Below are 26,483 nucleotides of genomic sequence, written 5' to 3'. Positions count from 1 at the left end.
TCTGACTTGATTTTTTAAATTTATAACTATAAGAAAAGGCTGTGCCAGTTGGCATGAAGCTATTGTGTGGTGCTTCTTTAGAAACACACACACACACACACACACACACACACACACACACACACACACACTTATAAAAGTTATACAGAAAACCCCAAGCACCGGCTAAGTCACAATGAATTCTGAAGCCACTTGCTAATCTTTTGAAACCATACCATGCTTGATCTGAACATCAAACAAGACATTTTTATATAGCTGTTTATTTCCATAAAGACATACTTATGCTTCATTGGCAATGTTCGCATCTAAATTATATAGGAAATTGATTAGTTTCACCAACATTACCTTAAATTAACTGCTTTTATTTCTCCCACCTAGGATATTAATAAGTGTGTTGGCTCTTAGTCCTACCAAATTAAGTATTTTAAGACTCAGGCAGCAGTGGAGTTCCTATTGTGGATAGCTTTGAGGAACAAATAATAAACAAAGAAAATGAAACTCATCACCACTATAGACAATTGCTTACAGTTTTAATTCACTGCTATGAAAGAGGGGAAACTAACCCTGAAGAGAAACAGAACTTGATCCAATTCCTTAAAAATACACAAACCAAAATAAAATCCAAGTAAACTCAAATAATGCTAAGCAAGGAATATGAGTTTTATTTGAGTGTGTGTGTGCGCGTGCACATGCACGCACGCGTGAAAGCTGGATGGATGCTATAGTAAGTAAATGTATTATTATTGTTGAAAATATTTAAACTAATACATTGTGGAAGTCCATTTAAATATTTTGTTTGTTAGAGATGTGAGGTTCAGGTGAAAAAAATTGATCTTAAATTGTACTGTGGCTTTTTTTCTTTTAGAATCCATGTATATTTACATACTCTGAAATTTAAATGACAAAATTCTTTGTTCCCAAAGGTCCCTGCACCACACTCCTTAAAAAGCCCTAAGGATCAACTATTTCTTCCCTTTATTTTTTTTTCCTCCTCACTGACTTTGTAAAACTGAGACTACTCTGTAATTTCCTCCCTGTTAGTATAACTAGGAGAGCCTATTTCAGTAACCTTACAGTATGCAATCTTAAGGGATAATACGCACTGAGAAATACTACCAAAAAGAACTATGAAGGGGAACGTGTACTAACTCCTCTGTGCACAGCAAATTCGTTTAATGTTACCACAATTGAAGAACCACTAAACATATACTTCCTGTATAAGTTCACAAAGATGGCCAGATCCGTATAAAAAAGAATTGCTACCTACTTCAATCACATTTAATGACAGTTATAGTTCACAAATCAAGTATTTTTTAGAAAAATAGGGTCAGGATCATTCTCTGAAGTGGGGGAGAACAGTATACCATGAGCAGAATACTTACGATTTGGTCTAAAGCAGTGCTTCTTTAGTAAGTACCCTACATTTACCAAATAAACAGACACTGCCCCAGTTTCTCTTAATCAAAAGCACAAAAGTTCAGAATGCAAAATGTTTGCTCTATACATCATAAAGAATAACCACATGAACAGTCTGTATGAGGTAAAACATTTCTACCAATCATCTCGCCACCAATTTTTTTTTCAAAATTACTGTTGTAAAAAAAAAATTGAGACAAGGAAAATTATAAATTTACTTTTCTCTTCACCTATTTTAGGAGATTTTCATTGACATGTAAAGTTCCTTCACTCCTCTAAGTTTATGAGACCCTTGGTTCTATCCTACACAGCCAAAGCAAAGGGCAGCCGATAAGTAAGTTAAGAATATAAAATATATACCAGGTCATTAAACAATGCAATGAAAACAAAAGTCAAGTCTCTAAAATTGACCTATCTGGGTGTTCCTGCAAGCCCTAAGTATTCCCTCTCCACATGATGGAGGATCTAAAAAGAACAGCTTACACTAGAAAATAATAAGTGGCCAATGTCACACACAATGGCACACTTCTTCCATTCTCACAGTAATGCAGCCACCTTTCATTTCTAGAACAAAAAACTGCATGCTGGCACTCAGTGTTTTGGTGACGTTTCTTTAGGTTTCAGTATTTTCGTATTAATCACTTGCTGCGGAGTATGACTGCACAACATAGACCTGAGGCCCAGCACAGCAGCGTAGCAACTACTCATATATCCAGTGGATTTTCAGCAAATGGGAGTCCAGTGAAGGTTAACTGATGAGACACCTGAAAATCCAGCTACACACTCTACTTCCTCTTGTAGCTCAGGAGTCAGATCTTTCACAAGCACTGAAGTCCAGGAAAGGCTGGTGGATCACACCCAGGCACATTTAAGATAAGTAAAAGTAATGTGTTCACTACTCATGTCTTGCAATTCTTTATGAACAGGAAAAACAAAAAACAAAAAACCAAAAACACACTTAACCCATTTTAGCCCTAAATAACATTAAGTCTTCTCAATATAGGCAATAAACAGTCTTGCTACCAGAAAATCTCTTCTTCCTTTAGTAGGAAAAAAAAAATTGACATATATCTAAAGGTCATTCTATAACAGAAGAACAAGTTAACACCCTAAAAACTACTCCAGGAAGCTTGGCTGGTACAGGAAAGGCAGCACTTTATGTTTCTATACTCCAAGGTTTAAGGATATTATGGATAAACAAAAGTAGCCACTATCTACTTCATTTCGAAAATGGAGGAGTTGAAAATCGGGAGCTAAGTGGTAAATAAAAATCAAATACTTCCTCAATCTATTTTTGTGTGCCCTCGACAGATAAACACGAAGATGTTTAGCAATCTTACTGCTTTATTAATCAAGTATTTACACGACTTGCCTCAAGAGACATCCAAAAAAGTCCAAATACAACAATATGAACTCGGGGAATAAATTAGTAACGAAATTCACCGATTGAACAAACCACAGAACCGATGGCTTAAAACCAGACACAATAATTTCCGACAGCACATTCTAAGATCTAATTATACCTAGAGCTACTTGCTTGCTTACCAATCTGAGAGCGCTAACCAAGGGAACTTGTTTACTAGGAAATGAAGCTAAGGATGGGGAGGGATGTGGCTCCGTGGAAGAGCGCTAGCTAGCTTATCCGCCTTGCACAAGAACCTTGGGTTCTATCCTACAGCGGAGGGACAAGAGAAACAAGAAAAGTTTTCTCTAAGAAAAGCAAAATAAAAAGGTAAATAAATATAGGCACCTTTGATTTGGAAGTTTTTTAGCCTCGCCGGTTCAGGAGCTAGAGCGCAGAAAAGAAACTTGGAGGTTCTGCCAGGGGCAAGAGTCCCAAGCTTGAAGCTGGATAGGGCCTACTAGGTTAATTTCTCCTGCTCACCTATCCACTCTCAGGAAAATTACTAAATTAATCAAAGGTGTGTCAACCTGCTCCCCCCACCTAGACTGCAGGTCAGCAGTCGCGGGCGGGGGTGACGCGGGCTGGCGGGAGCAACGACTTCTAGGCTCGCTAGGGAAGAAAGTTCGCGGGAGCAGGCAGAGAGGAGTCCGCGGGCCGGCCGGCCGGGCGGGCGGGCTGGCCGGCGAAGTTGCGCCATGGGCGGCTTCCGGACCGGCGCCCTCGCCTGCTCCTCACGCAGCAGCCGCCACCCTATTGCCTCAAGTCCGACGGCGCCTCTGAGCCCAACTAAGTTTCGTGGAGCCCAGCCGAGTGGCCCGGCCGGCCAACAGGTGGGCAGCGGCGCCTCAGGCCCGGCCCGGGCAGGCCCGCGCCTCCCGCCCGCAGCCCTCTACCGAGGCCCCGCCGGGGAGGGGCGCTCGTTCTTACCTCCGCCATGTTGGCCGCGCCACCGGGTCACATCGCCGCGGCGGGTCGCGGCCAGAACCCGGATGTGCGCCTGGGCCGCGGGGCTCCCGCTGCCTTCTCCGCCGCCGCTTCGGCGGGAACGCGCAGGAGCCGCCCGAGCGCGCCACCACGCCCCGCTCCGCCCCCTCGCGGCGCCCCGCTCGGCGGGACGGGAGGGGAGAGGCCGGCGGGCACGCGCGGAGCAAGAGAGCGCGCGGTCCCGCGGCCGCCGTCCCCGGGGAGCGCGCGAGGGGCGGGCCCGGGGCAGTCCGCGCGCGAGGTCCCGAGAGGTCCCCTCGGGTACTCACTTCACAGGAGAAAAATACCTCCTGTTCTACCTGTCGGTCACTTCTGAAGTGCTTTTCCCAGAAAAGAGATATTGCCCGGACGCGACAGCAACACGAAGCGCGCTCTGACAAATACTTCCCCTAGTGATTTCTAGCAAGTTAACTCCAATTCCCTCAAATTGGCACAGCGCAAAGATGAAGAGCAGAGAACATTACATTTTCCTCACTTTTTGTGATGCCAGTAGCAACACAGCTCTGCAACGGATGAATTTTTCCACAACTACACAAAAGTTTCAAATGTAAAGTAATGCTCTTCTATGTATATGCCTACATGACTGCACCGGGGACAGAACGTACATATTTGCAATGCCTAAAATATTTGCAAGTACTAAGTTTGTTTTAATGCACTGCTAACTGGCCTTGAGGTCCATACTGATAATGGCCAGGGCCAATGATTTATCCAGTTTCCTAAAGTAGATAATTTACGCAAATATTAAAATGGGCAGTAAGTTTTAAAAGTTTTTTTTTTTTTAAAGGCCAGCGTTTTTTCTGACATAAGGATTCTTAATGCAGTTTCAAAAATGACTACCAAAAATAAATCAGTTAAATGATACTCATTACCTCTAAGGAACATACCACGGTTAAAAATACACTGTACAAGTGTGTACACACAACTTTCTTAAAATTATAATGCAGTATGGGAGAATGCTGATTTCTGAAATTATTTCTATTTCCTTAAAATTCTAGATTCCATCATGCCTTTTCCCATTTCTAAACATTGGACATGAACCTGAAAGTCTTAATTAAGGTCAATAACAATTTGTGCATGAATAAACTGCATGTACAGGTATATGAAGTAGCTGCTAAGTGAAAGGACATTACCTTGTAATTTGACAGGAAAAGAATCCAGAGACAGTCTGTAAACCAATTAAACATAAACATCTGATGCACATTTTCTACTGAAAGAAAAGCAAGGGAAAGAAGAGAAAGGAAAACTTTAAGGTTCCCAAATCTACAAACAATTCTTACCATTAACTGCACTGTTACAGTATTGTCACTTTATTTTAAAGATTATTATATAAGCTTCCTCCCCCCACAAATTCTTGGAGGGAAATAAGTATTTTAGCACAGATACAGTTTTATTAACTTAAGGCACTACCTTGGACTTTTTAAAATGTCAATTTTTATCCAAATAGTTCTCACTGGATGAAAAGAAAACTGAAGACAAAAACCAATGAATGTTATGTGGGCACAGGTAAAAATAATAAAGGGCTCAGAGGTAGCTATACCAGGGATGACAGAGGACTTTGCACTAAAATATGCAACATTAATATATGTAGATTTTCGCTGGCCACTAAGGGGAAAACAGGAGTATTGTTGAATTTTAATATTACAGTAAAACTTGCTTTAGTCTATTGAGTCTTCGATTCTTTAGTTAAAACATCACAAAAATTTCAATTATGGTAAAGAACAGACTCAAGATTCCTTAAGCTACTTACTGAGTGAGCCCTCAAAGTCAGAAAATTGGGCACTTATGGTTAAATGCCTTTGAGTTGATTGATATTCCCAATCAATATTATTACCTTTAAATGGCATTATCCTTTGTAGGGGAAAATTCCCTCTACATATTCCCTCTTAGAAAAATAAAGTGTACTGGGGTGTTTCCTAGACCTTCTAGAGAGGAGGAGAAATAGCTTTAATCCTATAGGTCATATATTACTATTGAGCACAGTATACTCGCATTTCATTCTCTCCACAATCCCACTGTTCAGAGTCTGAGAAGCCACCTTCAGAAGTTCTGTCCTTCTGGAAACCCTTCCTTACAATTCACTAGCTCTCTTTGTTAAGTAGGGTCTGCCATCCTCAGACAAGTAAGATCTGTCGGGAAGTTCTACTGCCAAGGTTTTCTGCCTATGTTTATAGACTTCCAGAGACTCACTATACCTCTTGAAGAAACTACCTACTCTTTTCAAAAACAGTCCAAATGCTTGGCTCATTCTTCCCTGCCTTAAAAGCTAAAAGTTACTTCTCCATCGATTTCACCCATCACTCCTAGTTCTTCAGCACTCTGCATAAATCCATGAGGCATTCTCTTTGTACTCAAATGTAAACAGTCAAAATTTATTCTTGGGCTCACAAAAAGAGAAAACAAAACAAACAAAAACCATATATATCTGAAAGGAGGCCATGGGAAGGTAAAATGCATAGGAAAAATTCACCAATAACTTGATTGAAATCATTAGAATTTATTAATGTGACATCCACTAATATCCAATGTAGTTAAAAGTCTGTTAGAGTTCTATATTAAAATGTTTAAGTTAAAATAAAAAAAATTGTAGCTAATTCCAACTTTTATGCAAGGTTTTGGTTTCTAAAAACAAAGGAAAAATAGGAATACTAGATTAGAACTAAATAAACCTAAGAAGCCTCCTTATTTTGAAGAAAATTAATATTAATTTTTACCATATTAAGCTACTCACAACTATTCTCTCCAGTAGTGTATTTTTTATGGCAATTATTGAATTCTCAATGCAAACATAAAAATGAGGGCTTGGGGTATAACTCAGTGGTAAAATACTTGCCTAGCATTTGAGGCCCTGGGTTCAAGTTCCAATACTATAAAAAAGTTATTAAACAACTTATAGTAACTATAAGGGACATATGTATGACAGTACATGTATGTATGACAGTACAGTATGCATGATGCACACACATGCATGTACTCACAAACACACACAGAGATATCTAGTTGCTAACAAATATACTTAGGATCACAGTTAGACTTCAATTAGTACTTCAACCAACAAAAACTACCTTGACAACTTACATTTGTCTATGGTATACACCATTCAGCACCAACACCTGATTCGAAAACTAGTAGTATGTTTGTGCTATACAGGCATATCTGTGTATGCAACTCAAAGGGTATCTCTCAAAGTACATCAAGAAATATATGTAACATTTCCAAGTCCATGAGTCCTCTTTGGAAACTATTTTCTGAACTATTTCCTAAAACTTTTCTTAAGAAATACAGCCTACACTGTATTTGTGAAGACAAAATAACTACACTGGTATTCTTCTTCAATGACATCTGAATTTATCTTGACTTTAGTGGGCAGACTACAGGTTGCAAAGCATGGCAGAACATTACATATGAAGGCTCCACAACCATACAACGGAAATTATCTCTTCATTAGTTCTCTTATTAATGCCATCCTAAAACACATAGAGAAATTTGGGTCTTCAAAGAACAGTGTGAGTTCCTTTCATAATTTTTTCATACAATTTCATCCAGTGGCCTCATTGTATCAATATTTGCAAACTTGTTATAAATCTTAATGTTGCTGATGTTACTCTTATATCACCCAAAGTCTTGAAAGGGGTGGCCATTAGCACTCCTACAACACTAGAACAGACAATAATCATGCTTTTATAACATGAGGGAGTTTGCTTTTGCCCTCCCTTCATCTCCAATTGTGCCCTTGCCTACCAGCATCGCATCCGTCTTGTCTGCATTGAACCTCAACCAGTTGGTTCTTAACCACGTCCGAAACTCTGCCAGGCACTGGGAGAATCGAGCCACCACACCATCTGGATTAAAGGAAAGAAAGCCTCAGTAGCGAAGAGACAGAAACATTTACCTCAGGCTCACTCAGTCTCACATTTTCAAAAGACGTCTGAGAACCAGGTCAAGCGCCCCGTGGCAATTTCAGCAAAAAGAAACAAAAACGGAGTGCTGCAATTTATATGCAATGCTGAAGACTACAAAGAGCCCAATAATTACATTTCTATATTTCACCCATGATTTGAGAAAAGTCTAGTCAATTCCGGGTTATCTCGGTTAAGCGGCCTTAGAAATCTAGCTGGTCTTAAAATTATCTAAGGTCTTCTGCAAAATTACAAATTTGAGGTTTAATAGGAAAAAAAAAATGAAGCCCTCCCCGGGAGTAGGGGGAGTGACTTGCCCAAGGTCACACAACATGCAAGGACCAGAGATGGGCACCAGGCCAGCAAGCACCTACATTACAAGCTAAAAGAATAAGGCCACTCGTGGGGTGACAGGCACTGGGAGCGGCTGGTTCCCTGCAATGCCGCCTCTGAGTCTCTAGCCCTTCTAGCTCCCTCCGACAACGGCAGGTTGACCCAGGTTGCGCCTATCACCTCAAAGGATGCTCTGCCAAGAGAGCCAACCTCAACTGGCTGGACAGCTAGAGAAATCAGGGGCACAGAGGTGGAGCCACGGGGGAGTGGCCAGGAAGCCACACCCCTGCCGTGGAGCGAGGGCCGACCGAAAAGGGCGGGAGCTGCCCTGCCCGCCCCGCAAACTCACTCCGCAGCGTAGTCCTGGCGCGCCGCAGAAGCAGCGAAGATTTGCGCCGCCGCCGCCACCGCGAAGGCCAAAAGACCGGGCAGGGGCGGGGCGAGAGCTACGCATGCGCGCCAGATGGCGGCGCCCTCCCGGTCGACTCGTAAGCCCCGCCCCGGAAGTTAAGAGTCTTCCGGGCAGCGCTCTGCCGTGGGGGGAGGGGAAGTGGGGAAAGGAGACGGCGAGCGCTTCTGGGGCCCGGGTTTCCGATCGAAGGATGGGTAGGATGGTTTGTGGAGGCTGCACTTACAGCCGCCGCCGCTGCCGCCGCCTCCGCTGCTGCCGCCGCCGCCTGGAGACGCCCCATCCATCCGCCTGCAGCCGGGAGACTCGCAGCCTGGGAGGGGCCTGGGGCATGGGCCGCCCGCCTCCTCCGAATCGTCGCCCGAGCTTCCTCCAGCTCCACCAACCCTCTACCCTCCCCTCCGCCTCCGCCCTCCTCCTCAACCTCGAGCGGCCAGCCAACCGCGCGGCCGCTTCTTGAGCTGGGCATCGCGGTCGCCATGGCGCCCGGCAAACATTCCTGAGTTGCTGAGCAGGCAGTTGGAGAGTCCCGGCACTGCAGAACCACTGGGGAAGGGGCGCCGAGCCCTGTAAAGAGTCACCGCCATGCTCAGCTCTCCGACGAGCACCCGCAAGCAGACCAACTTCGCCGCGTAAGTTCCGCACTAGATCCGTGGCCCATTCCTCTAGATCCCGGAGACAGACAGACAGCCAGCCCTTCGGTTTGGAAAGGGGTTCCCAACGCATTCGATCCCGCGGAGCCCCCAGGCAGCTCCGGATCCTTTGGCTTAGTTCGGTCTGTGTAAAAACCCCCGCTGCCGTGCTCTACTTAAGAACCCGGGTTTGTCGAGGGCCACCCTGCCTATTTCTTCCAAGCACTTTTGCTTGTATGATTTCATTTGGTCTTTCAGCCTGCAAGCTTTCTCGTTGTGTTCTAGCTCCCTCGGTCTCTGAGCAACCAAAGCTAATTTTAGTGTGTACGCCTGCAGAGGATTTTTCTTTTTAATCTCTTTCTGCCAGCTTGCCTTAAGACTCTTAACTGCTTACTACATGCTGCCAAGCCAGGAGAAAGGCCCAAAGATATGTGGACTCGTGTGGCATTGATCTTGGAAGTGGTTCCTTGAATTTTCATTAAAATATTCCCCATTTCATGCTCGACCATTTCAGCCGCTTTGCGGTCTTCCCAGACCAGCCACATCTTTTCTTCAATCCTCTGCTCAGCTAATTCGCCATTTGAACTTACTGAAAGTTCTGAGGAGAGAACCTTGGATTTGCCCTCGAGTGTAGTGCTCAGCCTTTTGGCCATACTTCGCTTCACCGTTGTTAGCGCTTTCCAATATCTAACAACAGTCAGTTTACACTTTAGTTGTTAACTAGCCCATCACCAGCTTTGATCTAAGTGACCACTTAACTGAGTTTTGAAATGCCTCAGTTAGCTAATGGGACACCACTCATTCTTCAGTCTTCGCTAGGCTCCTAGCTAGTTTCTGCTGTTATTTTTATGTATGAATGTCTGTTCGTGTATGTTTAGATCTAGGTTCTTTCTCCCTGTGTAACCCTGGCTGATACGGAACTGGTTTAAAAGTGCTGGGATTAAAGACTTGGACCTCCTGGCCTGACCTTCTTTTTCAAAATAGTTTACCAGTCTGTCTCCTTCCTAAACATATGTTGTGGAGGGAGGTGGTTCACTTCGTTGTTGCCTTGTGCCTTTCAGAGTTAAGTATACCACGACTCACAAGTTTTCTTCTCTCTTCAAGATCTCTCTCAAGAAAACAAAACGGAAGCAATTACACTTAGGAAGTGTGCTCAAAATTCATTCTCAGCTCTGTATTTTACTGCCACTTTATTTCTAGTACACAGCCATTCCCAGTTCATTACACTGCAACCCTTGCACTTCCTGGGTACTGCATCCATTACTGCTGTTCAGTGAGGGCCACTTCACCAAGCCGATGTGCTATGCAGACCTAAGTCATTTCTTCAGTGGAATAGCTGGCTGAATAGTCTGCTTGCCAACACCCTCCATGTGTTAGTCTGCCCAAAACTTCCTTAAGCTTTTCCCTCTCCCTCTTGAGTAAGTGCTCCCATTCTTCCAAGCCCCACAGGATCTCTGGCTTTGGATTATGCCACTTGAGTATGACAGTAACACCCTGCAGCAGGCATGCAGACATTCACTTATTTGTGTCAGATGTCTCCATGTGTGAAATAATACTTTCTCTCCCAGCATCAGTTTTACCCTTTATGCTTTACATTATGCTTCAAGTTTATCCCTATGAGTATAGTATATCCTCTAGGTTGTTTTCCCTTGTTTTTTCAAAACAGTGTTTCTGGAACTCTGTAAACCAGGCTGACTCTAATTCACAGAGATCTTTCTGCATATGCCTCCAAAGTACTGGGATTGCAGGTGTGCACCACCACTGCCCAGCTCAGATCATGTCTTTTTTTGTTTTGTGCACTGCTGCAGACTCTTACTTAGAGTGAAGAACATCTTTAATACACATTTATTAACAACAAATAAGTAGATACATACACATTTGTAGCTTGTTACTGGTTTTTCTTGCTCAATTTCTGTTTTGCCTTTATGAAGAGGGTAAAGTGAAACTAAATTAAATTTATACAAATTAAAACAAAAATGATTATTTTTATTTTACTAATTATATTTATTTTACTTATTAATGCAAAGCAAATACAATAACAACCATGGTTTTCATTTCAAAGGAGATAAGAAAGGTTTACTCTGGAGCTTAATGTGAGTGACCACGGCCCAGGAACACACATTTAGGTCTTCCCAAAAACCAGGTTCCGGTGTGGTAAATGTCTCATGAGATGTGATGGTAATGACAAATCATAAATCAAGACACTTCTTACATACACTGGTGGAAATGGATTATGGTAGGTTTCAGCAGAGTGGGGAACTTTTCTGTGAGAGCCCTTGAGTACTATTTGATAACATTCTTTTGGTTGGTGGAAATCAGTGGTCGCCAATACATTCCAAAGGATTTCCCCTGGTAATCAAAAGGATATGGTAGGCAAGAAAAGGCAATTGAGGGGCTAAAGGTAAGTAAGTAAGTTGTAAACAGGCTCTGTACCTGAAGCACTGCAACCTCTCCATAGTCATTGAGGTTTAATCTGTTAATCAGCCTTTGTAGAATGCTCAGTGTAAGGCATGGCTTCTTTCCCAAAACATTAGTTTGTACTCTCACATTAGCTGAAATTTGGGAATTTAAAAAAATAGCATGCTCCTTAACCAAAGATAGGATATGATTTGAAATGTGAGCTACCATAACTTTACCTGATAAAACAAAGTTTCAAGCTTAATTATTGCTTTAACCTTTATTGTCTCTCATTTTTTTTTAGAATTTATCTCTAATTTTATAAAATATCTCTTGAAGAATTTACCAATTTTTGCTTTCTTGTTTTTTCCACATTGCAATCTTCCTATTAGCTTCACAAACATACACTCTCCCATTGTGCTAAAAACAACCTTTAACTCTCTTTACCCCTTTCTCTACCCAGTTGTAGTATTCTAATTCCTTACATGATCTCATCTTGTTGTTTATTATTTGAGTATTCATCTATTTATTGTTATAATTTAAAGAAAGGCGGGTATATGGCAAAGACCTGACAATGAAATTACCCTTCATAATGAGCTGTACTAGAGAGAGCCTCACTACTATTGAGTCGGCTGAGGGAATATGTGAGGGGACATGACTGGGCCTTGAAGCAGAAGAACATTAGAATATGGAGTGGATCCTACACGGACGCAGCATGATGGGGCTTTGAAGGAGAAATGAAGAGAGTATTCAACTTCAGAATCCTAGAAAGAAGAGGTGGTGGCCATGTATAGCATAGCGTGAGTCCTGAAGAAAGTAGTCTTCAAATCCCCAGGGCAGAGAGATTTCTGGTTCCCACAGGTTTCCAGAGAGCTAGACAGGACCATACCTAGGCCTGCAGAGCCCTCACTAGGAAGGACAATGAGCTTAGCTCAAGGCCACATTTCAGTAGGCTTTATTATTCTACTGTATCCCAGAGAGAGAACTGCAGGGGGCTGGGGGTGGGGGGTGGGGAGTCTGTTAGTTCTTTGTCCTAACACCCAGACTGCTTGGAGAAGGGCAACGAGATCATCTGTTCTTGCATGTTATCCATTGTTCCACTTAGAACCCCAAGCATATTCTTTCCAGTTTTGACAATTCCCAAATATCTGTCAAATCTGAGTCTGGGTTTGTCATTTTGTTTGTCTCTTCACACTTAGTCTTGCCTTTCAATATGCCCTACATTTTTGTTGTTGCTGAGAGTGGGATGTGTTATTGAATTGATTAGGAATTAAGCTGTATTTACTCTCTGCTGAAAGTATTAAATGTTTAAGGTTTGGATGTCCTCTAGTATCCTCATTTTGATATGCTTTGTTTTATTTGGTTAAATTTTGTGAACTCTGCAGTTTTATACTCTTTTGTATTGCAGAAGCCCCACTGTTTTGTAAGATGTCCTGGGAAGAGACTGTTCTCTAAAATGACGTAGGTCTTGGTCTCATACTGGGCTCTTGTCCCTGGAGTGTGATCTTCCTGCCTCCACTTCCCAAGGGTTGGAATTACAAGTGTATACCACCAAACATGGAGATGTTTGTTTCGCAGCATTTTCTCCTCATTCAGTAAAAGGAGATGGCTAAGTGGAGCTAGAGCTGGGCTACTTCCCTCCCCCACCCCCAATGTATGTTAGGCCTTGGTAACAAGTTGTTTCAGTTCTGGTAAAATAGCATTCTATAAGGCTAGGTACTTGCTAAGGAGAACAGGTGGCTCTGGGTGTGTGAACAGTTACTTTCCATCCACCTGGTGAGTTTATGGAGATAAGATGAAAGTGTGCTGGCTCCTTACAGCTGTTCCTAGAAGGTTTTATGTTTTAAGCTAGCCTCTGCTCATTCTTCAGTAATCAGCCAACTGTCCTTTATGTTTTATGATCCTTGATTGGATCAAGTGTCAGTTCTCTGGAAGCTGTGATCTTTTTTCTCTGGCATCTCCAATTGTTAGGGTACGTGTTTGCCCCATGATCTCAATTATCTGATGGAACTGAAAAGTGGTGGTTTTCAATTCAGTCTTTCTGTGAGATCATAAATTATGACGTTCAAGATCTTCAGATGATGGAGTGGAAAACATGAGTAAGCCTACTTATTCTTTAGTTCTTGTAGCCTGAGGTCTTCATTGTTAGAAAGAAGCCACCAGAGGTTCTACAATCAGTGGTTCAAATTCAGAAAGAATTATGGAGTTGGGGAGGGTATCCCAAAGTGCTTGCTTAGCATGCATGCAGTCCTGGTCTTGGTCCTCAGCACCACATAAACCAGGCATGGTGACTTGTAATTCCAGCATGTGGGAGCTAAACACAGGAAACTTTGGCGTTCAGGGTCATCCTATATGGGGAGTTTGAGGCCACCCTGAAATGGAGATTGTGAAGTTTTAAAAAGTTACAGAAACAAAACAAAGTCATGCTTACTGGGCATCGTGATGCATACCTTTAGACTCAGCATTTGGAAGCCCAGCCTGGTCAGCATAGGGAGTTCCAGGACAGATAGAGCTACACACTGAGACGTTGTCTCAAAAATAAATAAATAAATAAATAAAATGACAAATTGGGTGTGATTTCTTAATTTTCTTATTGTGAGCCTCACTGGTCACTTTGCATATGTGGCTCTTACCAAGCTGTTGGCATCTCTTCATTTACCTCACTGGTCACATAGTATGTCTACCCTTACCTTCCCCTGAAATTCACATTACTCTCTATTCTCAACTTCTAGCAGATAGCTCCACCAGGCAGTCACTAATATCTAGATATGTCCACAGCATCTCCTTATTGTGCTTTAGAAGTAAAAGCTAGTCACTCTAGTTCTAGGAAAAGCCATGGATCAGTGGACATGTGCCTACAAAGTATAGGATTAGCTTAGCATTTTGCTCACATGGATTTCTATATGTATCTTGGAGTTTTAATAAGAATTGAATTACAAAATAATAGATGGAAAGTCTTTGAACTTGTATCGTTCAATGCCCTCAAGTCCTATCCACTCAGCGTCAGTCATTTTAAGAGGAACCAAATTTGAGGACATGTGTGTTTACATTTATGTTATGTATGAGAATATGTGAATCCTTTTTCAATAAATGTTTTTTATTCTTTGAGAACTTGATGCAGCGTATTTTAATGATACTCACCCACCTCTTCCCCTTACCTACTCCCAGTTCAACCCAAACCTCCGAAGCCTCCCTGTTCTCCTCAGCTTTATCCTCTTGTTGTTACTTATTTAATAGCCCATTCACTCTAGGTTGTACTGTCCATATACTTCTGGATATGGGGCCAGCCACTAGATTATAGGTGATATATTAGGAGCCACATACTTACAGAAAACTGACCACACACACAAATTCAATCAGCTGTCCATAGCATCTCAGCTAGAGTGTTGACTAGTTTGCTCTTTTGCAGGCAGCTATTGCTGCTGTGAGTTCACAAGTGCAGCAGGCCTGTGCCATCCCGATGACAGTTTTGCTCCGGTCATCCCCTATCTCTGATTCTTACAGTCTCTCCACCTCTGTTGGATGGTCTCTGAGCCTTGGGGAGGATGTGCAGTGCAAGGTTCCATTTGTGGCTGAGCAGTCCTCAGTCACTTACTCTGCTCTTGGGCCAGTTGTGAGGTTCTGAGCTAACTGCCATCCATTGCACAAGGAAACATCTGATGAGGTCTGAGGGTTTCACGCATCCTGGTTCAGGACTGGTCCTCCCCCTCACTGGCATTGTTTTAACCCTGAATCTTGGTTCAAAAACAATAGGGGCCCTTCCTTTTTAGGAAGAAATCTTAAAAGAAAACATGATTAGTGAAAGGACATATTCTTACTGTAACTTCATTAAAACTGAGACTAGCATTGTTTTTATCATTTAAAAATAAAAAGCCAAATATTGGCTATCTTAAACACTAATAATCTGTTTATTAAAGGACTTTTAAAATAGAAAGTGAGGCTGAAAAGATGGCTCAGAAGTTAAGAGCCCTTGTTACTCCTGTAGCAGACCTGGGTTCACATGGTGGCTCCCAATCACCCAGAACACCAGTTTCAGAGGATCTCATGCACTCTTGATCTCTCTTCTGACCTCTGTGGGGACAAGGCACATGAGGTACACTTATATACACTCATCCCACTACTCCTAGAATAAATCTAAAGTAAGGAAGCTTTAAAAGACAAGTGGTGAGCCTGTGAGAAGGCTCAGAGGGTAAACATGCTTGCTGTTAAGCCTTATATCTGAGTTCATTCCTCATGACCCTACATGATAGAAGAACTCTGGTAAGTTGTCCTCTGACCTCCACAGGTATTCCATGGTGTAAGTTTTTAATGAGGAAAGTTTCACTTCTTTGGGATACTCATTTGTTAATGTACCCAAAGGTGAATATCAGCCAGCATTTCTGAGGTTCCTGTAGATATGTGCCCAGAAGTTTGAGAAGAGAAATACAAATTTATTTCCTGAAGTTGTGGAGCATAGAGTGCCTGATAGTCTTTTTTCTCCAGGCAGGATGAAATCTTTTATCCTTCCTCTGATGAAATTATCTGGTTTTCATTACCTTGGGAAAAAAAAATCTATAGCCAGTTTTGAATTTTTAGTTATTAGACTTCCAAGTCTCTTTTAATAGCATGTTATCCTTCTATAGATATGGTTCATATACTTTTAACTTAATTTTTCATAGGACATTAAGTACTTATTTTATAATGAGATCATGGATGTTTTCCAAATTGGATAGATCTTGGATGAGAGCCAAAACTTTAGTTAATTTTAAGAATTAGTGTCCTTTGCTCATTTAATAGGCCAAATTTTATAGATTAAAATATTTGTTGATTTAATTGAATTCCATGATCACTATGTAATTTAGCCAGAATACCCTGTCTTAGGGTTTCCATTACTGAGAAGAGAAACCATGACCAAAGCAACTCTAATAAGAGACAACATTTAATTGGCTGGCTTACAGGTTCAGAGGTTCAGTCCATTATCATCAGTGTCTAGGCAGACATGGTGCTGGAGAAGGAGCTGAGAGTTCTACAACTTGATCTTAAGGCACTCGGGAGAAGACTGTCTTCAGGCATCTAGGAGGAGGGTCTCAAAGCACACCCCCACAGTGATACACTTCCTCCAACAAGGCCACACCTCTTAATAGAGCCACTCCCTGGGCCAACCATATTCAAAACACCACATTCCACTCTCTGGCCTCCATAGACTTGTTCAAACACATGAGTCTATGGGGGCCATGCGTAGGCATAGCATAATGCAAAGTATATTTAGTCTAATTTGAAAAGGTCCATAGTCTATAACAATCTCAACAAATGTTAAAAATCCAGTTCAAAATCTCTTCTGAGATTCATGCAGTCTCTTAACTGTAATCCCTTAAGAAATCAAAGTAAAAAAGCAGATCACATACCTCTAATATCATACAGGATATACATTACCATTCCAAAATGTCATGGTGAAGAAATACTGGAACAAAGCAAGACAGAAAACCACCTGGGCAAACTCCAAATTCCAAGTCTCCATGTCTAGTGTCAAAGTGCTCTTGAGATCTCCAACTCCTCTCATCCTTGTTGGTTGCTGTTGAATCTCACATTCAGCAGCAACAAACTTGGCTCTCCCGTGCTGTTTTCACTCCCTGTTAGCAGCTTTCCTTGGCAGTTATCCCACAGCTCTGACATCTCAACATCTTGGGGTATCCAAGGCACCTTCAGCTTTACAGCTTCTTGTTTCAATGTTTGGGACCCACACATCCAGTTCTGCCCTCTTGTTGACTCCACTGCTGCTGCTGTTCTTGGTGGTCTTCCACCAAAAGCCTCTCATAGGCCCCCTTCATGGTGCCACACCTCAACTTCTTTGCATGACTCCTTCAGTCCTGGGCCATCAACCACAACTGAGGCTGCACCTTCACCAGTGGCCTTGCCTGGCTTCTCAAAGCTGCTCTCCATGACCCCTTTATGTCTTCAAAACTAGTACCACCTGAGTGATTCTTACACATTACCAAGTCCAGCTGTAGCACGGTACATACAACCTTTGATATCTCTGGAACACAGCTTCTTTGTACTCTTTAGAAAACACTTCCCAGAAGATTGCACCTCAGTGATGCTGGTCTCTTCTTAATCACCGCTAATTTCTTAGCTCCAGCTAAGCTGCATCAGTTGTCCCACTAGTCCCTCCTATTTTGGACTCTAAAGCCAGAGCCACATGGCCAAAGTTGCTGAGTCTGCTGCTTGCTGGAGCTGGAACATGGTCCCCTTTTTCTATTACATTATCACCAGCTTTCTGATTTCCAATTCCTTCACTGCCTAAGCTTGGCTGTCCTGGAACTTGCTCTGTACACACCTTTGATCCCAACAGGAGACAGAGCCACGCAGATCTCTGAGTTCAGGGCCAGCCTAGGACAGAACAAGTTCCAAGTAAAGAGCAACTTAGGTCCAGGCATGGTGGTCCACCCATTTAATCTGGGCCACATCTTCTACTGGGGTGCCTACATAAGAACAATGGAAGAAGGAAGGCTTCCTTCACCCACTTCCACTTACTTGCCAGCACATCTGTTGGAACCTACTTCATCAGGATTTCAGCTTATACAGAAAACCAGCTGAAAACCCAGCCTCATGGGACTGAGCAACTACTAGATTCTTGAGCTTCCTATTCACAGCTGCCATTTGTTGGGTTAGTTGGACTGCACGATTTAAGTCATTCCAATAAATTCCTTTATTATAAAGAGACATTCCATAAGTTCTGTGACTCTAGAGAAACCTGACTAATATATATCCCAAGAAGGAATTTTTCCCTATTACTAAGTTAATGCCTACCTAGCAAGTGATAGCCTTACCAAATGGAAAAACAAAAATAAGCATAATCACAAATTTTAAATGTATTTTTTAATAAAGGGAAAAATAAAAATTCTGTTCTAAATCAGTTATTTTGAGATCATGACTAGGAGAAAATAGTTAAGAAAATCTTACTTATGTAACAGAACCAGTAGTGTTATAATTTAGTATCCTTAAACTATAGTCAACTTAGTTATAAGTGTGTTTATTTTTCTGTAAACCTTTCTGTAACACATTTCATTTCGGTTCTAGATCTGTCCTATTTGCATTTTGAAACATCCTTTACTTTAAGGCAAAATTACATCCAGTCCTTTCTCATCAGAAAGTGTTTTAATCTGTCTTTAACCTTTATAAAAAATGTATATGATTCCTTTGCCTATTTGCTTAAAACTTGTATTTAGTGAGGCATGGGGTCTCTAACAGAGCCAGCTTTGCCTTGAAGATACTGTTCTTGTGCCAACAAATTAACCCAGTTTGTTAGAGGTTTAAATCCTATTATAACAGGTACTTCAAAACATTTTTCCTAAAAGTGTTTACTTTTTATTTGGGCTCATAAGACAACCAGAACAAGTTAGGTTAGGGACATTTTCCTTTCTTTTGAGCCAACTGCATACTGTTAATTAGGGAGTGCTGAAAGCAGGAGAGAGAAGCTATCCTCCCAGAGCCTAGGGTAGCAAGCCTCACATCCAGATGAGGCTGTTCTTAGGAAAAGCTGTAAAACCAAAACTGAAAGAAAAATCAGAGATAATGTCCCAATTGAGCTTAATTTAGCAGCTGTCATTTATTTTTAAAAAGCTATTTTGGAATCAAGTAATGATATGGACAGTAATAAGTACACATTAGTAACACATACATCACTATACATAAACATGGATTTGGAAGCCAGATCTTACAGCTGTTAATCAGATCAGCAGTTCTCAACCTGTGGGTTGCTACCTCTTTAATGGAGGAATAACCTTTTCACAGGGTTTGCCTAGGAAAACAGATATTTACATTAGTGTCCATAGCAGTAGCAAAATCACAGTTGTGAAGTAACAATGAAAATAACTTTATGGTTGGGGTCAGCACAGCATGAGGAAGGGTCTCAGTGTCAGAGAGGCTGAGAGCCACTGCTCTAGGTAGGTGTTTATCAGTCTTAGGTAAGGTGGCTGACCTTGACTACCTTGACATAACTCAAAGCAGTTACTAACTTCAGATCTGTACTTATAAGAAGTGTGATTCTTATGTAAATAAAGAAGACAACTTGACTTTTCAAGGCAAGAGTTTGACCTAGTTGACCAAGCTTTAAAGCAGGCACCAACACCTTGGTTTTAAGATGCCTTATAGGTTTGGGGATTTAGCTCAGTGGCAAGTGCAAGGTGCTGGGTTCTCTCCCCAGCTTGGGGCTTGGGGAATGAGCTGCTTTTCCCATTAGCTCAAATTAAACAAAATACAAACCTGGAAAAAAGTCTGGATGATGAGTGTTACTCTTCATTGTGATTATATCTCTATAATCACCATGTCTTTGATTAATACATCCATCATTTGGTATATATAACAGCTTTTTAAAAACTTTAAAGTATTTTGAAGAAGAAATCTATAACAATTACTAATAAAAGGATTTTAAGATATATCACTGTGATGACTTGTATATTCTTGGCCCAGGGAATGACACTATTAAAAGGTGTGGCCCTGTTCAAGTAGGTGTGGCCTTTTTGGAGAAGGTGTGGCATTGTGGGTGTGGGCTTTTGGAACCTTGTCCTATCTGCCTGGAAGCAATATTCTGCTAGCAGCTTTCAAATGAAGATGTAGAACTCTCAGCTCTGCCTGTACCATGCCTGCCTGGATGCTGCCCTCCTCCCACCTTGATGACAATGGACTGAATCTCTGAACCTGTAAGCCAGCCCCAGTTAAATGTTGTCCTTTATAAGAGTTGCCATGGTCATGATGTCTGTTCTCAACAGTAAAATCCTAACTAAGACAAAAAGGAAAGAAAATTTTGGGTCAGGAATTGTTCACCTGCCCAGTGCCAACCTGGGACATATACTTTCTTCTTAGATGAGGCAAGTTGACATCAGAAAGCCTGAAACTCTTATGGCCTTTACCCAGTGGAAAGACATCTAACAACAACAAAGGTCAAGCAGGGGAAATAGGAGGTGAAGTTGATGGTCATAGTGATACAGCTGATGAACTACAGACTCTGACACAGAAGAGAAATAAATCTAAAAGTCTAATTGGTTAAAAAGAAAATGGAAGGGTCAGGTGATCAGGGGTCTTGAGGTTGAAGAGTAGAAAACTGTGATGTCTCAGAAATCTTTTTGAATAATTAATTTAAAATTTTTGATTGTCGGGCTGTGGTGGCGCATGCCTTTAATCTTAGTACTTGGGAGGGGGGAGGAGAGGAGGAGGAGGAGGAGGAGGAGGAAGAAGAAGAGAAAAAAAAAGAAAAAGAAGAAAGAAAAAAATTTTTTGAATTTTTTTTTGCCAGGATCTCTCATCTTGAGCTAGCTAGCTTGCTGTTAGATGGCCTTGAACTCCTGTTCCCCCTGCCTTCTCTTCCCAGGGTTTGGGATTACAGATGTTAGGCCACTTTATTGAATGATTAGTTTTATGAGGGGGTGGTGGCCAATCATTGGATATTTCAAAGATGGATACTGAAGTCTTGGAGTTGATAATTTGAGACAATATATTATTGTAATGCAGGTTTATATATTATACGATATATTATTTTAATGCAGGAGGAGGATGTGAAGCTGAATTATGGAGCATGTAAGGAATATAGAAGTAGTCATGGCTGGGAAATATTTAGTGGTAGGGTGCTTGGCTGAAAGGGTGTGAAGCTCTGCTTTCAATCCTGGCACTACAAAATAACCCATCAGTGTTTCAGGAAGTTGGGTCACTAAAGGAAGAAAAGCTTTCTAGGCAGAGGATCTCATAGTTCAAGGGAAATTTTAAGTATAGGAGAAATGACAGCAGAGTTATTTTCATGGGGAAATAAAATAGAGGAATCTTGAGAGTTAGTGAAAAACAGTCCCTGAAAAAAAATGCCAGGCTTCCAAATATAGACAGAAACTGAGTTTCAGATGGAATAGCAACTCCTTTTGAAAAATATTTCTTTCTTGTGTCTGTGGGCATGTGCACGTGGAGCCTGTGGAGGTCAGGAGCAGGCATCCAATCTGCTGGAACTAGAGTTATAGGTAGTTGTGAACTGCCCTGTAGGTACTGGGAACTGAGTCCTGTCCTGCAAAAGTAGTAAGCACTCTTAACCTCTGAGCCATGGCTCCAGTCCCCATAGAATGGCAACTCTTGTGAGAAATATGATCAAGGTGAATTCAAATGAGTCTGTGGAAGGCAGGAAAAAAAAATAAAGATAGCAGAGATACTACAAAGGAGTTCTTATAGTGAAAGACCCCCGTGGGGAGACCCCCATTCAAATCTCGGAAGGACATGCACCCAAGGAATCATGAGAGACTGTCTTGATGTAATTACAAGAGGTAGTTTTTAATTTCGGGGCGCTCCGGGCCGGCACCACACCTATCTCACGCAGGAGATAGTGGAGCCAACCACGAGGCTCGAAAGTTAGGGGTTTATATAGGGAAAAGGTCTGGGGGAACAAAGGTGTAGGTATGGTTACACATGATTGGCTAGTTCAAATATTAACTATTATGTGCAGAACAGAGTGGAAAATTCCTAAGGTTGGTGTTAATCTGAGTTAACAGAGCATCTGACCTTAAACTAAATCTAAGAGGACCAGATGGTCCATTACTTAGTGTCTGCCCAGACATGTCCTTGTAGGCCTGGGCCCTGGACATGTTCTCGTTTGCCTAGACATGTTTTCTTCTATGTTTATAGTTTTATGTCTTCTTGACCTTCCAGCTCTTATGATATCTAACAACTTGCTTGCTCATTCCCAGGCCTATGTGGGCCAGCTTGTGATGGATTCTTAGGCCCATAACTTTTCTTCCTAGTCAGCACAGGTCCAAAGCTTTAATTTTTCCTTTCAATAGGACTGATAGTTTTATTACTGATCTTGGTGGTAGCCTCCTTCTTTTAGAGCAGTGGGTTGCTACCTTTTTAAGGGTTGACCCTCTTTATAGGGCTCACTGATGGTCTTCATCAGAAATGTCAAATATTTGCATCATGATTCATAACTAGCAAAATTACAGTTAAGTAGCTGTCTTAGTCAGGATTTCTATTCCTGCACATAAACATCATGACCAAGAAGCAAGTTGGGGAGGAAAGGGTTTATTCAGCTTACACATTCACATTGCTGTTCATCACCAAAGGAAGTTAGGACTAGAACTTGCACAGGATAGGAAACAGGCACTGATGCAGAGGCCATGGAGAGATGTTACTTATTGGCTTGCTTCCTCTGCCTTCCTCAGCTTGCTCTCTTAGTAGAATCCAAGACTACCAGCCCAGGGATGGCACCACCTACAATGGGCCCTCCTCCTTTGATCACTAATTGAGAAAATGCCATACAGCTGGATCTCATGGAGACATTTCCTCACCTGAAGCTCCTTTCTCTGTGATGACTCCAGCTTGTGTCAAGTTGACACACAAAACCAGCCATAACATTAGCTATGGAAATAATTTTATGGCTGGAGGTCACCACAGCATGAGGAACTGTATTAAAAGGTCACAGTGTTAGGAACATTGAGAATCACTACTTTAGAGACCAAAGGAAGGTGTCCAGGGTTCTTATACTCAAAGAACTATAAGTTCAAATATTTATTCATAGTTCAGTTTTATTTAAAAGATGTTAAAATTGCTTCTTTTGGAAGTGTATTTGCTTTTTAGAATTTACTAGAACATCAGAAGTTTTCCATACAGAGAACTATAGTGATAAAATGATAAAGGCTAGGCTTGTCTTGGGAATTTGTGAACTAAATTTAATAGTACAATTATATAGTCCTTCCTGAATTTAAATAGTTTACTATAATTTAAAATTTAAATAATTTGTTCAAAAGGAAATAGGGTACTTCCCCTCAGGTTTTATTACTCATGTTTAACATTATCCATTTAAATATATTTTCATTTCTTATTGTGTATGGGTGTATTTGCAAGTCTGTGAGGGTGGGTGTGCACATAGAAGTTAGAGGACAACTTTGGGAATTTGGTTCTCTCCTCTTGCTTTGTTTTTGGGATAGGCCCTCTCTTACTGTTTCTACTGCAGTGTTAATCTAGGCTAGCTGGGAAGATCCTGGAGGACACTTAAATCTTCAAATCTGGTCTTTTACATGAGCTTTGGGGATTGAACTCATGTCACCAGGTTTGCACCACAATCACCTTTACTCACAGAACCATTTCACTGGCTCTGTGTCCTTTTACATAAAATGGTGTTAGTTCCAACTCCTTGTTCGTTTTGTTTTGTTTTTTGGTTTTAGGGTTTATGTTTGTTTGTTTTTTGTTTTTGTTGTTTTTGTTTGTTTTGTTTGTTTTTGTTTTGTTTTGTTTTGTTTTTTGAGACAGGGTTTCTCTGTGTAGCCCTGGCTGTCCTGGAACTCACTCTGTAGACCAGGCTGGCCTCGAACTCAGAAATCTGCCTGCTTCTGCTTCTGCCTCCCAAGTGCTGGGATTAAAGGCGTGCACCACCAATGCCTAGCTAGTTCCACCTTCTTAAGTTCCTTTGAAAGCAAAAGTGATGGTTCATGTAAACTCTCTAGAAATGTTCTTACAATAGAATCAACTCTTGAGTAGCTACTGGTGCATGGTATACGTTTAGGTCATTCACATTTCCTAATGAGAGTCTATGTTTGCTATAATTTGAACTTTCTTTTCAATCCTGGGTCTTCTATATTTTGTTTTCTTTGTATAGGAGTGCCAGCGCACAACCAAGGAGGTCCATTAGCTTTGTTAACCCGTCAAAATCATCTGGAGGGAAAGGATATGCTGGGGCTAACCAAAGCAAACTGGCTGTATCAAGAAATATGGGGTTTTTATCTGAGATGAAGCCAGCAGAAAAACTAAACATTCCTAGCACTAAATCAGTACAGGTAATGTTCTTTTTTTCCAAACCCTTTTTGCTACGTTAACTTATTTCCTTTTTGTGTACACATGGATGGGCTTGGTCACCCTGGCACAGGTGTGGAAGCCCAAGGACAACTTGAGAGCTGCTTTGTTCTCTCCTACCTTGTGGATTTTTAAGGTTAAATGCAAATCATCAGCCTTGGCAGCAAGTGCCCTTACCCACTGAGCCATCCTGCCAGCCAACAGGTAATGCTCTTTAGAATTCTGTTCCCTTTTTAAGATCATTTTGAAGTATATATATGTGTAGAGGTACGTGCACATGAGGGCAGGTACCTCCTGAAGAGGGTGACATGTACTCAGGAACTAGAGTTACAGGCAGTTGTCAGATGTGGGTCCTGGAGCCTAAACTCTGGTCCACTGTAGGAACAGTCAATGCTCTTAATCCCACTGAGCCATCTCTCCAGTCCCTGAGTCTATTTTAAAATAACTCCATAAATCTCCCTCCTCTAGGCAGCTGTCAAGAGTTACAGCTTGACTGAACTGTAGTTTTTCTCTCAAACTCTAATAAAATTGTCCTTGAGTTTCAATGTGTGCCAGTGTGACCATGTATAGGTCAGAGGACAACTTTTGGGAGTGGGTTCCTCTCTTCCAAAAATAAAAAAACCTGTCATACTGCCACAGTTACTGAGAGCATTCAGTAATCTTTGAAGTGCTGTGTTCAGCTGGTTCACGTCTGCAAATGCATGAGAATGTACCCAAAGATGCTTCTACGTAAATATTTACTGAGCAATTTTCACTGTGCCCAAAACCTGGAAGCAATTCGTCCTATCTATTAAAAGTAAAACTGATAAATAAAATACAATATAATATAGTTAAGTGCATTACTTTATAACCATAGTAAATAAAAACATTTAAAAAAATAAACACTTGGAGAAATAGAACACATTGTTGAACAAAGGATGTCAGCTACGAAGCAACATATAACTGTAAAATTCTAAAAAGAAAGGAAGTTTTTTTGTTTTGTTCTTTGTTTTTGTTTGTTTGTTTGTTTTTTGAGACAAGGTTTTTCTGTGTAGCCCTGGCTGTCCTGGAACTCACTTTGTAGACCAGGCTGGCCTCAAACTCAGAAATCTGCCTGCCTCTGCCTCCCAAGTGCTGAGATTAAAGGTGTGTGTCACCACTGCCCGGCGAAAGGAAATTTCTTTAACCCACGTGGGAAATAGCTAATGTTGGCAAATACTTGGTGAAATCAGACCTTTGATCTCTGCTGCTTGAACTGTTTGGGAACTGCAACGGCATCTAAAAGGTGAGTGTGAGCATAATCTCCTACCAGAAATTCCAACAAAAACTCACAGACTAGCATATATCATATGAGAAAAATATTTATGGCAGCACCATAGAATGGCATGTGCCACCTATGTGCAACACACATATGAGCCAGGGTGCATACATTAAGGTCAAAGGACGGTTCTTTTCTTCCCCCAAGTGGATCCTGGGGCCCACCCTAGAGCATCGCACGACAGAGAGTACCTGTACCCATCGAGCTTTTAACCAGCCCAGCAGCACCATTTGAAAGCCAAAAAGAGCTGGATGGTGATGGTGTAAGCCCTTAATTCCAGCATTTGTGAGGCAGAGGCAGGAGGATCTCTGTGAGTTTGAGGCCAGCCTGGTTTATAGAGCAAGTTCCAGGACAGCTGGGGCTACACAGAGAAACCCTGCCTCTAAAAACCAAAAAAGGAAAAAGAAAGAAGACAAGACTGGAAAACGCAAATTCCCGTGGATAGATAAATAAAACATGTTACATTCTCACAGTGAATTACTATATAACAATGAAATTAATAATCTGTGGCGATAGCCAGTAATACAGATGAATCTTACATGCATAATGGTAAACAAAAGAAACCAGCATCAAAGACTCATTCCTATGGTTTCTTCTGAGTGGTGCTTACAGGCTAGTATGTGATGTCAAGGTAATTACTACTTTTGATGGAAGATACTAGCTCTCCTGAAAGAAAGATCTGGGATGCTGGTAAATTACTGTTCCTAAATCTGATTGTTGAGTACAACAGTAGCATTCACTAGGTTGTGAGCTTCATGCATACTTTCTATGTGTGTGTACATTCTATGAAAATTAAAAAAAAACTATTAAAGGTACTTAACAAAGCTATGACTGGAAAGGAGGGAAAGGATTGTGAAGGTAAAGCAATTCATGATTATCACCTGGAGAAAGGTTTTGATCCATACGGACCAGGGCGGGG

General features: G+C 41.5%; 2 protein-coding genes across 21 annotated transcripts in view; one reads left to right on the top strand and one right to left on the bottom strand.

Annotated features, from left to right (window-relative positions):
- Mier1 (MIER1 transcriptional regulator) overlaps positions 1–8,860 on the bottom strand; it is a 52,164-nt gene extending 43,304 nt beyond the window's left edge. For 2 of the 18 annotated variants that reach the window (XM_031378002.1, XM_031378003.1), the window contains exon 1: positions 3,749–3,944. Coding sequence is in view for 15 of the 18 variants with exons in the window: in XM_031377990.1 (XP_031233850.1) it covers positions 4,936–5,012; positions 7,544–7,644; positions 8,670–8,776 (285 nt within the window). In the remaining 3 variants the exon portion in view is untranslated. Of the gene's footprint in view, positions 1–3,748; positions 3,967–4,935; positions 5,013–7,543; positions 7,645–8,075; positions 8,095–8,214; positions 8,284–8,383; positions 8,510–8,669 lie in introns of those variants that run through there. The other 16 variants (XM_031377991.1, XM_031377990.1, XM_031377992.1 and 13 more) reach the window with 16 other exon arrangements.
- A 70-nt stretch (positions 8,861–8,930) lies between these two features.
- The window catches only part of Wdr78 (WD repeat domain 78), an 83,169-nt gene continuing 65,616 nt past the window's right edge, over positions 8,931–26,483 (top strand). For all 3 annotated transcript variants that reach the window (XM_031377987.1, XM_031377988.1, XM_031377989.1), the window contains exons 1-2: positions 8,931–9,075; positions 24,074–24,251. In XM_031377987.1, the coding sequence (XP_031233847.1) occupies positions 9,029–9,075; positions 24,074–24,251 (225 nt within the window). In that variant the 5' untranslated portion in view covers positions 8,931–9,028. The remainder of the gene's footprint in view (positions 9,076–24,073; positions 24,252–26,483) is intronic.

The sequence above is a fragment of the Mastomys coucha genome, unplaced genomic scaffold (assembly GCF_008632895.1).
Source record: "Mastomys coucha isolate ucsf_1 unplaced genomic scaffold, UCSF_Mcou_1 pScaffold18, whole genome shotgun sequence".
Classification (NCBI taxonomy): Eukaryota; Metazoa; Chordata; class Mammalia; order Rodentia; family Muridae; genus Mastomys; species Mastomys coucha.
The sequence above is the reverse complement of the archived record's forward strand: the minus strand, read 5'-3'. Positions and strand labels throughout refer to the sequence as shown.